This window comes from Ochotona curzoniae, unplaced genomic scaffold (assembly GCF_017591425.1).
Source record: "Ochotona curzoniae isolate NIBS_2020 unplaced genomic scaffold, NIBS_Ocur_1.0 contig_64, whole genome shotgun sequence".
Taxonomy (NCBI): Eukaryota; Metazoa; Chordata; class Mammalia; order Lagomorpha; family Ochotonidae; genus Ochotona; species Ochotona curzoniae.
In genome coordinates this window covers 11,845,250-11,857,721 of record NW_024466502.1, presented here as the reverse complement: position 1 = coordinate 11,857,721, position 12,472 = coordinate 11,845,250, and the positions used below count along the sequence as shown (strand labels likewise).

General features: G+C 43.1%; 2 protein-coding genes across 7 annotated transcripts in view; one reads left to right on the top strand and one right to left on the bottom strand.

The window, feature by feature from the left end:
• Positions 1 to 6,613, top strand: part of CLDN10 (claudin 10) — a 106,856-nt gene extending 100,243 nt beyond the window's left edge. For 3 of the 6 annotated variants that reach the window (XM_040991232.1, XM_040991231.1, XM_040991230.1), the window contains exons 4-5: positions 4,558 to 4,665; positions 5,172 to 6,613. In XM_040991232.1, the coding sequence (XP_040847166.1) occupies positions 4,558 to 4,665; positions 5,172 to 5,292 (229 nt within the window). In that variant the 3' untranslated portion in view covers positions 5,293 to 6,613. The remainder of the gene's footprint in view (positions 1 to 4,557; positions 4,666 to 5,171) is intronic. The other 3 variants (XM_040991236.1, XM_040991235.1, XM_040991233.1) reach the window with 1 other exon arrangement.
• A 1,366-nt stretch (positions 6,614 to 7,979) lies between these two features.
• The window catches only part of DZIP1 (DAZ interacting zinc finger protein 1), a 51,398-nt gene continuing 46,905 nt past the window's right edge, over positions 7,980 to 12,472 (bottom strand). The window contains exons 22-23 of the mRNA XM_040991546.1: positions 11,310 to 11,484; positions 7,980 to 9,113 (exon numbers count right to left, since the gene is read on the bottom strand). Coding sequence (XP_040847480.1) covers positions 9,034 to 9,113; positions 11,310 to 11,484 — 255 coding nt within the window. The 3' untranslated portion in view covers positions 7,980 to 9,033. The remainder of the gene's footprint in view (positions 9,114 to 11,309; positions 11,485 to 12,472) is intronic.

Here is a 12,472-nt window from a genome sequence, read left to right as displayed (position 1 = left end):
TTAGGAGGACCTCGCCTGTATAGGTTTTCTCTGGCCCTATCCTAAAATGTTTTTATATTGGCTATTGAGGATTTGGGATAAAATGTAAGATCTGTATGTTTTTATCTCACTGTCGAAAGCAGTACGTGCCATGTTCCCACACACATATTCTTGATGTAGACTTCGTCAGGCGGGCTGTACCCTAAGGCAAAGTGTTTTCTGTTACAGGAATTTCCCTCAGTTTGTTCAGACTTCAAAGTTTGAAGTGAACATGTTATTGCACCTACTGGGAGTGAGGAACAAGGTCAGAAAAACCGTGATCCATTCCAACAGAGAAGTTCAATGCCATAGTCATTGCTTAGCAACCATCTTTTCTAAAATGAATGTGTTAACTTTAGGATTGTGACAGGTTCCTTTTTTAAAAACAAATAAATTTTTAAAGATTTATTTGAAAATTCTAGAGAGAAAAAAGACAGATATGTATTCCATCTGCTGCCTCACTCCCCAAGATGGTTGCAAAGGCCAGGCCTAAGGCAGGCTGAAGCCAGCAGCCAGGAGCCAAAGGTGTATCCGGGTTTCCTGTGTGAGTGGAAGGGGCCGAAGCACTTGAGGCCTCCTCCATTGGTTTCCCAGGCCATCATCAGGGATGTGGATCAGAAGTGGAGCAGCCGGGACATGAACCAGTGCCCACGTGAAATGCTGGTGTTGCAGGTGGCGGCTTTCCCTACAGCACCACAATGTCGACCCCAAGGTGTTCCTTTGAATATATCAACATGATATTTATCATACTATAGGTGACTTTTGCATTCCCATGCTTCTTAGGGTCTACACTAGCAGGAAGCTGGAGTCAGGAGCCCAAGCCTATTATCAAACCTAGTACTCTTAAATAGGATTGGGGCGTATTACAGGCCAGACACCCACCCAGTGTTAGCATTGTTTAAAGAGATAGCTTAGTGATACAGTAACACTTATAACACACCAGTGCACTTCCTGGATTTTCAACTTTTTTTTTTTTTGAAAACATGTTTGGTTATTTTAAGGTACCTAGAAAATTTAATTTGGCTGTTTTCACTTTTGATTAAATTGGGGATGAAGACAATATGTTTGAATGATAATAAAGATAACCATATTGTGCTGGATGGGGTAAGACACAGTTCCTGGCTCTGTGAATTCAGCAAGGTCCTTTCACTCCTCTGGACATCTTAACAAGGTGAAGGGCTCTCACATTTGGGTTTGGAGGGACTGCCCTGGTCCCTTTTGGCTCCAGCGGCTCTTGCTCTCATGACTACCCTCACCTCTTTATGTGTTGGGTGAAAAGACAGCCCAAGGGTATTCAGAAAAAAATTCCATGCCCTGGAGCTGTTCAGCCACTGAGAGCTTAATGAGCCAGTAGGTGAAAACTGCCTGAAGTGACAGCTGGAAGTTATGTTGCTTTGATAGGCTGCTTATTATACTAGATTATAAAATATTCTTCTCAGCTAAGACGTACATAAAAGGAAGCTGGAGTAAGAATCAAGAGCTTGAAGTTTACAATCACCGTTACAGGTTCCACCATTTCTGTAGACTTGATTTGCCCAAGCTTAGGTTTCCTTATCTATAAGATGGTGAGATGACTTCTGTCTTTCAGCATTATAGTCAACATTAGATATGGCTGCTGGATGTACAACATCTTAGTGCACGGATAAATAGCACTGTGAGCTGTGTCACTGTTATTCCCAGTGTACATTTTCTGTACCTGTATCTGTGCATACCTGGAAGAACAGTGGTAATGCTTATTTGCACAAGCCTTTTCTTCTGCTTCTTTTATGCTTTATTGCATTTTAATAATTTGTTTGACATCTGGCTAACATTTTCCCCCACCAAGACTTTCAGATTCCTGAGAACAGAACTATGTCTGTCTTGTCCACCCTAAACAGGTGAATAGTACCTTTAGGTGTTCTATCTTGGGGAGATGATCCCAAGCGAGGAATGGCTTCCCATGAAAGGAAAATCAAGTCAGAACGGGGATTAGGGTACAATGAATCCAGAAGTAGGAGGTGAAAATAAAAGGTATTTGTCAGTCCATTTCCTTAGGGTTCCTCTAAACAGTACGTGGCTGATATGACTTCAGGTATGAAGTACAGCAACCGGGGTCACAGGACTCAGCTGGGTGGATGACCGAGCTTCACCCAGCAGAGAAGAGCACGTTTTTAACACCTCAGATCTTTATAGTTTCTTTCTCGGGGGAAAACTTTAGTGGTTAGACTTTTCTCATAGAAGTAAATTTGTTCCTCATTGATTTTTTTTATCTTACTGAAATTGCATTCAATGATATAAATGTATTAAAAGTTATAGGGACAGTTTTACATGAGTCATATCAGCTGAGACAATCCCAAAACTATAGTTTTTGTTTTTGTTTTGGTCTACAATTGAAGCTCTGTGCTCACCTCAATGATCACAGGTCTGTCTGGTGTGAAGTAGATATGTAACCTGCAAAATAATGAAGCAACTTGGGCATTTGTAGTACAGAAGCTACCCTCTGAACAGAAGAGCTGGCCTTGGGTCAAATGGACATTGCTAACACAAAGACTTGCAACAGATAATCTCAAATTTGGATAATCTTCCTGAGGTGTTAATATCAACTTCTTCACAGTACCAGAAATGAAAGGAGAATTTCCAAGCAGAGAATGCGATGGGCCTTGGGAACAAACTGGAGTGCATATTGTTCTCTCGCTCAGCCCTGTCCTTCTGTAGCAGAAGGCAGTTTTGCAAGATCACACACCAGGACAGGTGTGACTTGAACTCAATATGGAAGACCTCAGCAATGCAATTCCTCAACAGGAGTGAAGAAAAAAAATCCTCTGAAAGAACTAGCCTCAAAACCCCCTCATATCTGATTGGTTAAAAATGATAATTGGAGTAAACTGTGGGTCTCTAAAATCAGCTCTGAAATACACTTGGACAGAGAAATTCATAAACGATTCAAGTAGAAAGTATATCATCCTTGGAATAGAGTCTCTGGGGACTTGAAGAAAAACAAAACATAATAAAATGGAATCAGCAAGCCAGTTCTTAGTGCATGTATAAGCTAAACCTATGATTACTGAATTCCTTCAAAAAGTTGTAACATGACTCATACAGAACTAAATCCTGACCTGCCTGGTAATTCATCCTGTGTGTTAGTGCAACACAGTGGACATGTTTATCATGCTCTTTTACAGGGATTCAAAGTGCCAACCAGGGGCTTATAATTCCTATCACTTTCCATACTCAACTGATGGCTCTTAATAATTACAGATTTGTTTTTGGAAAAATCCACAATCCCTGGCACTGCTATTCTGTTTTAGCCAATCTCAGTATTTTAAGAAAAACATCTCAGACCATTTCTTTGGGGCATATTTACAACAGAAATACTAAGGCATAGTTTTAAGAGAGAAGATAGCATAACGCCTTGAAATGGAAAATAGAAAATATCCTAAGATTGTAATCATCCAATAACAATAATATGCTAGAGATTGTCAGTCTGTTAGTTATCTATGTAGTGTGGATGGTGAAGGACAGATTTGATGCCAACTTACTTCAGGGCATCCAAATATCCTTTTTAAAATATTTATTTATTTTTATTGCAAAGTCATAGAAGATCATAGAAGATCTTCTGTCCTTGATTCACTTCCCAAGCGGCTACGATGGCCGTAGGTACACCAATTTGAAGCCAGGAGCCAGGAGCTTCATCTGGGTCTCCCACATGGGTGTAGGGTCCCAAGGCTTTGGGCTGTCTTCCCCTGCTTTCCCAGGCTGCAACAGGGAGCTGGATGGAAAGCAGAGCTGCCTCATATGGGATCCCATATTCTTCAGAAAAAAAGATGGGCAAATGTGGGAACACACACAGTTCCTGAGATTGTGGTGTATTTTTCTCATTGTTTATTTTTCTGCATAAATAGTCTTCTCCCAAAAAGATTTTCTCTAACTCTCCATTGCTGTCTTCTCAGGAGTGTAGCACCATCCTGCCATTTGTTTACTGGCTTCCTCCGGAGTGGGACTGTCTCAGTACTTGACAGCCATCTATTGTAAATGATAGCTAGCGATTATTGCTCCTCACACTAGATTGGGATGACAAATATGATTGGGCTATTGAACCTCAGTCCTTTAGGGGCGTCTTGTACCATCATTTGCACATTGCTGGTGTTCCATAAACCTCTGCTGAACTGTTCTGAGACAAACATGGAAACTGCCTTCTATTTCATAACTACAGCCTGACCACATAGTTTACCCTGCAGAATGGAATCAAGAGACGGAAAACGGCTGAGATAAAGGCAGAGCTCAAGGAACGTAGCTGTCTCAGACTGGCTGATTTTGCTTTCACCTGCCCTATATGAATGCTGTCTTTGCAACCATAAAGTAATTGCCATGTGAACATTTGAAGAAGAGGTTAAAGGCATTATACAGATTACAGCTGTCGTGACTTCGAAGTTCCATCTGCAAAAATTTGTAATGAGCGTTTAGCAAATGTTGCCTCGTAGTGTTAAATACTATTTACCTGCACTCCCCATCCCCAGCACCACAAATAAGCTGTAATACGTGTGTAATACTTTCTCACAGGTATGAATTGGGAGCCGCTCTGTTTATTGGATGGGCAGGAGCCTCGCTCTGCATAATTGGTGGTGTCATATTTTGCTTCTCAATATCTGACAACAACAAAACACCCAGGTATGAAAGAGGCAAAAAATGACGTCTTGACAATCATTACATGTGGAGTCAATTGTAGATAGTCCATACAATTCTTAGGACTCCCAAAAACCACGGGATTGGAAAAGGTTAGGAATGTCATTTTCTTCAAAGAACTTATCCTTTATCCTTATTCCAAAGCTACTTCTGTATGTACAGATGAGAGCTTAAATATGAACCCATGTTCTTCAGCTTGACTTTATGGTAATTTTCACATAGGAGGAACTGATAATAATAGTCAGCCCTCAGTCTCCCAGGTTCCAGGAGGGTTTTAATTACAGCTCTGGTTGGAAGAGAAAAGCCAAATGAACAAGCGATGGGTGCTTCTGCAGAGATGTCTCCTGAAAGGACTTGCAGAGGGAAGAGAGCTAAGAAAGGGCAAGACTTAAATGTAGCTGTTGATGGAGACAGGCGGAAATGATTTCTCTTTCCATTTCTGCTTGCCTTACGTGTAGAACAGATTCTACAAACTGTGTTTTGCCTTGCAGAATGGCATACGCGTACAATGGGGCCACGTCTGCCATGTCTTCTCGGACGAAGTATCATGGTGGAGAAGATTTCAAAACCACACACCCTTCAAAACAGTTTGATAAAAACGCCTATGTCTAAAGAGCCCTGCTGGCAAGCTGTCTCTTGAGTTTGTCCTAAGGGCGAGTGAACTGTTCACAAAGAGATCCCTGCCAAGACCCTCCTATCATCAACACTCAGAAAGTTTTTTGTTTTAATAAGAATTGGAAGACTTTGTTGATTGTATGGATGTAAATGTTTTTACATAGTTATATTCTAATTGCTTTCTGTTGCAGCTTTCTATGCAAAATAAGCAGGTTATTTGCAAGGTTGGTAATATTTTGTACTTGTATGGGATATGTGGAACTTCAAAAGGTTCAAGAAGTCTTTTCTATTATATCCATGTTACAATGCACGTGTTTGTCTCAATCATCCCTTATGTTTCTTTCTCATTCACATTCAGGACAGAAAGCAAATACATATATATGGTAAACATTATGGAGACAGTGTGATATTGTTTCTCGAAAGGTGTGCAGCTGAAAGAGGTTTCACAGGCCTTGTTAAGCTGACTTCTGCCCATCTATCCAGTCAGTATTTTGATTATTGAAGCAGTGGCTAATGGAACCATGACGTTTATTGCCTTTTGTGTGACAGTCCCATGCTCTGTAGCTGCTTAGGCTTCTCCAACACAGAATCAGCAAGGACCCAGTTAAGGAATATGAACTCAAAGTCCAGAGCCAGTAAAGGAAGTACCAGAGCTTACTTCAGTGCCGGCCTTATTCAGAACTGCTGGGTTGTTTGCTGCGTAGCATGCAGCTCCTACCCTTGCAATTGAGATTTGCCATTTTTCAAGGCCTGTAAGTTGCTCTAGGAATTTTAAACAAAGATGCACAGTTATTTCACCCCCATGCCCTATTTCACTCACCTAGTACAGCCAACCTGGTGCACACTATTGTTGTTCTGTATTCAACGAGGGGGAAATCAGAGCTTAAACAATTTGCAATAGTGCTAGTAACACAATTCAACTTCCAAATAGGATAAAACACACAGCTTCAAGGAGTACAGAGGAACTGTTGTCTATGTTGTCTGTGGCTAAGAAGCTGTCCAGGGGCCAGCTCTGTGATGCAGCATGTGAGGCTACTTACTGCCTGTGGCGCTGGATCCCTGTGCGCACTGGTTCAGGTTGCAAGCATTCTACTTCCCATCCAGCTCCCTGCTGATGTGCCTGTGAGAGCCACAGAAGATAGCTCGAGTGCCTGGGCCCCTACTCACACATGGGAGATCCAGAAGAAGTCTCTTGCTCCTACTTTTGGACTGACCTAGCTCTGACCATTGTAGTTATTTGAGGAGTAACTGGTGGATGAAGACTTTCTCTCTGTAACCCCGCTTTTCAAATAAAATTGAAATAAATCTTTTTTAAAAATCCTGTTGCATATGAATCACAACCCAGGTAAATCTACGATTTTCCTGAAGCCTGAGAGGCTTAAAAGGAAAATCACAGTGTTTGAAGTGTTTACTTGGCAGAAGCACCCTACATTTCTATCCAAGGATGCAGACACAATAGACACAACCTTGAAGCAGAGACCTGGTTTAAAGCCCATTATTGTCGTTTTCATAACTTTATGGCCTTTGGAGAGTTATATATTGTAAATATTTCTCACATATATAGGCTTTGGGTTAAAACAATAATTGTGTCAGAAGCATTCTGATGAAATGAACTAACACACATCCAAAACAACTAGGTGGCTCATTAAACATCTTGTTCAGTGAATGAACAAAGTGACCCATGGACCATCTCTTGAGCCTGGTATCTTTTTGTAGACTGCTTATCTCTTGTCTACCTACCCGCATGATAAATCTGTATTTTGAAAAGCTTCAAGAAACATACAAATCAAATGAGTACACCCCAAGGATACTTCAAAACCTTCATGGAGGCGTCAGCACCATGGTATAATAGGCCAAGCCTCCAACTGTGGTGCCAGCATTCTTATTCCACTTCCAGTCCAGTCCCCTGCTAATGGTCTGGGAAGGCAGCAGAGGTTGCCTATGCCCTATAGGTCCTAACCACACACCCACGTGGGAGACCTGGAGGAAGCTCTTGGTTCCCAGCTTCAGATTGGCACAGCTCTGGCCATCGCAGCCACTTCGCTAGTAAACCAGTTTATGGAGGATTCTCTCTGTCTCTCCCTGCAATTGATTTTCAAGGAAAATAAATCTTGAAAAACAAAAGTGTTCATGGAAAATGCAATTAGGAAAAATGTAATTAAAAGGTGAGCTCGGGCCCGGCGCGGTGGCGCAAGTGGTTAAGGTCCTCGCCTTGCACGCCCAGGATCCCATATGGGCGCCAGTTCTAATCCCGGCAGCCCCGCTTCCCTTCCAGCTCCTTGCCTGTGGCCTGGGAAAGCAGTCGAGGACAGCCCAAAGCTTTGGGACCCTGCACCCACGTGGGAGACCTGGAGGAAGTTCCTGGCTTCGGATGGGCATAGCATTGGCCGTTGTGGTCACTTGGGGAGTGAATCATCGGACGGAAGATCTTCCTCTCTGTCTCTCCTCTCTATATATCCGCCTTTCCAATAAAAACATAATAAAAATAAATCTTTAAAAAAAAAAAGGTGAGCTTACTTGGATATAAACTTTTTTTAAAAAGATTTTATTTCTTTATTTGAAAGGCAGAGTTAGAAAAGGAGAGTGAGGTCTTTCCTATGTTGGTTCACCCCTCAGAGAACCTTACAAAACCAGGAGCTTGGAACTCGGTCCGGTCTCCCACATGGACGCAGGCTCCTGAGTTCTTGGACCATCTTGTGCTGCTTTCTCAGATGCAGTGCCAGCAAGTACAGATTTAACTCAGCAATGGTCTCCAAGCAAACCAGTCACACTCATGGGAAGTCATGGAGGGCTTTACTGGGAAGGTTGACAAAACGAGGAGATCCCAAACCCAACAGACCATGTAGTTAGAATGTTAGTTTTTTGAAACAGTACAGGACGGTACAGAAAGTGTAAAAAAATTCATAAAACAGCTCATATGGATTTCCAGACTTTTGACAATGCCTTTGTTCAAGAATATAACTTGAGTTTTGAGGTATTTTATAATATGAGGTGAATGTTTTACAAGAAGCCAGAACAAACTCTGAATACATGTGAATTTGGCAGTGACCCCATCTTATCCATCTATATTCTGATAAATGGAATTTAACATAGCTACATTTTATTTATCAAATATCCAAGATGAAGATTAAGCCGCAGAACGTAACTTTAACAGCAACATGCTTTCCAGTGGGCTCAAAGCTAAATATTAAGATACTGCAGGAAAATGCATTTAACACAGACCTCATTTTAATGGTTACATTTTCAACTTCTATGTGAAAAAAAAGTAACTCATAAGATTTTACTGAATGTACTAATACGAGTTTAAGGATACCAATAGACTTTTATGAACACTTCTCAATGTGACAGAATACATAAGATATTTTAAAACGTTGGAATAACTCAGGCTGACTTGCTATAAGTTAAAAACAAAAACAAAAACGACCTCAAAAACTCTTGGAAAAAAAAATACACTTAACACTTGAGTACCGTTCTGAAGAGAAAAAAAAAACTCTTTATGACATCAATGACATGTTATTTTGTTAAGCAGAAGTCTTAAACACCATTATATGCTTCAAAATACTGTGGACAATTGGTTTTTTAATACCGTAGGAGGTGCCATTAAAGAAACCCTTGTTCTTTGAGTTAGCTTCCTTGTTATTGTGGGAAACGCTCTACGGAGGAGCAACAGCACGCAAGGAGACATGTTCCTGAAATACTGCTGGCTTCTGGAAGCTTCTCCCGAGCCTGGATTTAGGGCTACACGTCTGAAGAGTCACTCCAGTCCGACACGGTTACTAAGCTGCTCTGTAAGGTGCCTGATTCATTCTCCTGACGTCCTGTGGAGCCAGAGGGGAGAGCACGAGAAGGGACCAACAGTTAACCACATCGTCAAGCCGGTAAAAATCCAAAACTCTCACTTGTAAGTCAGGAGCCGAGTGGACTCAGAGACACCCGCTCTCCAGCCCCCATGAGCCATTTAAGAGGCTGCTGCAAGACCCAGCCCCCAGCTGGCCACGGCCCGGGAGCTCCTCCCAGATGCCTCTCACCCTGCTACATACCAGTTCCTGGGCAGAAGGCCCTGGGTCCTGCCTCCCTGCCCTTGCCCAGGCCCAGCCCAGTCCCCTGCATTCAGTGTGCTCAGCTGCCATTGGTGACTGCCTGAACAGATGTCAGGAAAGGAGAAGCGGCAAGTGAGGCTGGATCAGTGCTGAGAACAGACTTTGTACGGTCGATGAGCCTCAGTGAATTCAGTAGGAAGAGTAGCATGATCTGGAGGCACCTGCAATTCACTGACAGGCCGAGAATTTGCCCTATCCAGTTTGACTTTGAGAGGCACAAGGCCACGGCTTCGGGGAGAGTCAGGAGTTGCGCTCAGAGAATTGCACTCCTCTCTGCCTGTGCATTAGGACCCACTGCGCTGCAGGTCTTGTATATTGGTTTTCAGCACTTAGAGTGGATCTTTGGACCAAGTGATGTACCGGCTGTGCTCTAACTTGACAATGTGAGAGGAAAGGCACTTCTGAGGCCACAGTGAGAGGGAAAAGGCAAAGTGAAGGGTGGTGGGCGGCGAGGAGGCAGGCACCAAAGTTGCCTGCAGAAATGTTAACACCCACATGTATTAGCTTACAAAGTTGGGTATAAATGTAACAAAGAGGGGGCACAAAGTGAATGGTGAAAATAAGCCAGGAGACCCTTGGTGCTTATAGGACACCCAAACCTAATGCCCAGGTCCATGCATTCCTGGGACACCTAGAGGTGCCCATTAGGCACTGTACGTGGCCGAGATTCTTTCACCAAGTGCAAGAATTACTTTAATAATAATAATAAAACTAAGTGGATTTCTCTTTAAAATTCACAATGAAATTTATTGAGACTACAGATACGGGACTTAAGCAGCTCTAGACTAGGTGGATAGAAACCTTTCCAATGAAGGATTTCATCTGTAACACATCCTGTGGACAACACTGCTACCACTAAAACTGCCCTGGAAGAGAATCAAGAAAAATACTTGGTAGAGAAACAGGAATGCAGCGGATGTCCGGAATGGGCCCATTGAGGTTTAAGAGTCACAGTTCTAATATCTAGGGATACTGGCATGAAAGAAACTTTTTTTTTTTGGTAAGGATATTTCTATCACTAACATATTTTTTTTAAGAATTATTTATTTGAAAAGCAAAGTGACAGAGACAAAGAGAGATCTTCCATCCAAAGGTTTACTCTTCAAATGGCCACGATGGCCAGGGCTTAATTAGGCCCAAACCAGGAGCCAAGAATTCCATCCTGGTCTCCCACGTGGATGACAGAGGACCGAGTACTTGGGCCAGCCTCCACTGTCCCCAGGTGGATTAGCGGAGCGGGATCAGAGGCAGGACAGTGGGGACTTGAACTGGCACTCTGATACATGATGCTGGCATTGCAGGTGGCAACTTAATCCACATCATACTACCAGCTCCACTCCAGTTTTATGAAGATTCAAGATAAGGCTTAAAATTACACAAAAAAAGGGCCCTGCATGGTAGCCTAGTAACTGGAGTCCTCGTCTTGAATGTGCCAGGATCCCATGTGGGCACTGGGTTGTGTCCTGGCTGCTCCACTTCCCATCCAGCTCCCTGCTTGTGGCCTGGGAAAGCATTAGAGGACAGCCCAAAGCCTTGGGATCCTGCCTGCATCTGGTGGGAGACCCGGAAGACGCTCCTGGCTCCTGGCTTCAGTTCAGCTCAGTTCTTGTCATTGTGGTCACTTGAGGACTGAACCAGTGGATGAAAGATCTTTCTCTCTCTCTCTCCATCTCTCCTTCTCTCTGTAAATCTGGCTTTCCAGTAAAAATAAATAAATCTTTTTAAAATTACATAAAAATACATCTTTTTTTTTAAACAAATAGCAGGTTGTATAGGTATAGCCCTTATTAAAATAACACTGGAAGAGCATCAAGTTCTTGGTGATGACAATTGTCTGATGCAAGCTGGCATCACTGAAGTAGAGACTGAGAAATGGAGTACAGATAATCAGCAAGTGAGACAGGAGCAGCGCACCTTCCCCCCGCGGCCCGCGAGGCTGCAATGCACCCCAGGCCTTGGGCAGCTGAATAGGATTTGGTTCACTCTTCACAGATGGAGGCTCCTTCTGTCCTTTCCCAGGTCTTTTCCCCAAAGATTTTTCTTCTTCTAAAGATGAGATATCCCAGTCGTCCTCATCCACATCTGTGCACTGAAAGAAATGCATGCAGAATGACTTCGTGTTGCAAAGAGAGATGGTGCCCAGCAGTCGCGCTGGCACTAAACTCAGCAACTGAAACTAAGCAGTAAAAAAAAAAAAAAAGCTGACACTACAGCAGCCACTTCTACACAGTACTGTGATAGACTTGCAAGTCTGCATCTTAAAGGCTATTCTGGGCCCTGGGTTTAGGTTTTTTTTTTGTACTTTGTACCATTGTGAATTTAGAAAATTCCAGTAAAAAGGCATTACAGGGACATTAAACTCTAAACATCACAAGAGCCCTGAAGAAAAGACCCTTCCTGAGGGAAGCCGACGTCCAGTGCTTTCCAAAGGAAGACACTTCATTGTCTCTTGAAAGACAAGTGGCTTTTTGCCATGATGGGGCTTGGAGCACCAAGATCACTAATAAAAGTAGTCTGATGGACTGTTCTCGAGTCTGTGAGTGAACAGGTAAGAATTAAATTTAGGTGAAAAAATAGAATAAAAACTCAATCTTGGTGAAAAGTGAAGGCCAGAGTGACCCCAGCTGGCAGAGCCTGTCCCCCGGGATGAGCTGTGTGCGGAAACAGGGAGGGATCCATCCACAGCCACACTCCAAGCCCTGGGAGAGAGAACCACTCAGCAAGTACTGGGTTCCGCTGTGCTGGGGCTGCCCTGCACTCTCTGGGCTCATGTGGTTTCTGAAGCATTTTGCAGATTCCAGAAAAGGCCCTTTCATTTGCAGGATGTGACTTGGGGGCAGGAGAGCCCCAGGTTCGAGCCAGCCACATCTCTCCGTAGAAGACACCTAGGATCCACAGGCAGCCAGTATTCCCAGGACAGGGACAGGAAGCCTGTGAGTTGTGCTACACAAATAGCATCCAGTACCAGGCATCACTCCAATAGCTCTGCTTCTCTATAGAATAGGAAGAAACACAACACTGAAAGACAATGAAGTGAACAATCTCAACGTCTGTTGTACTAGAAGTCTTGTCTTATA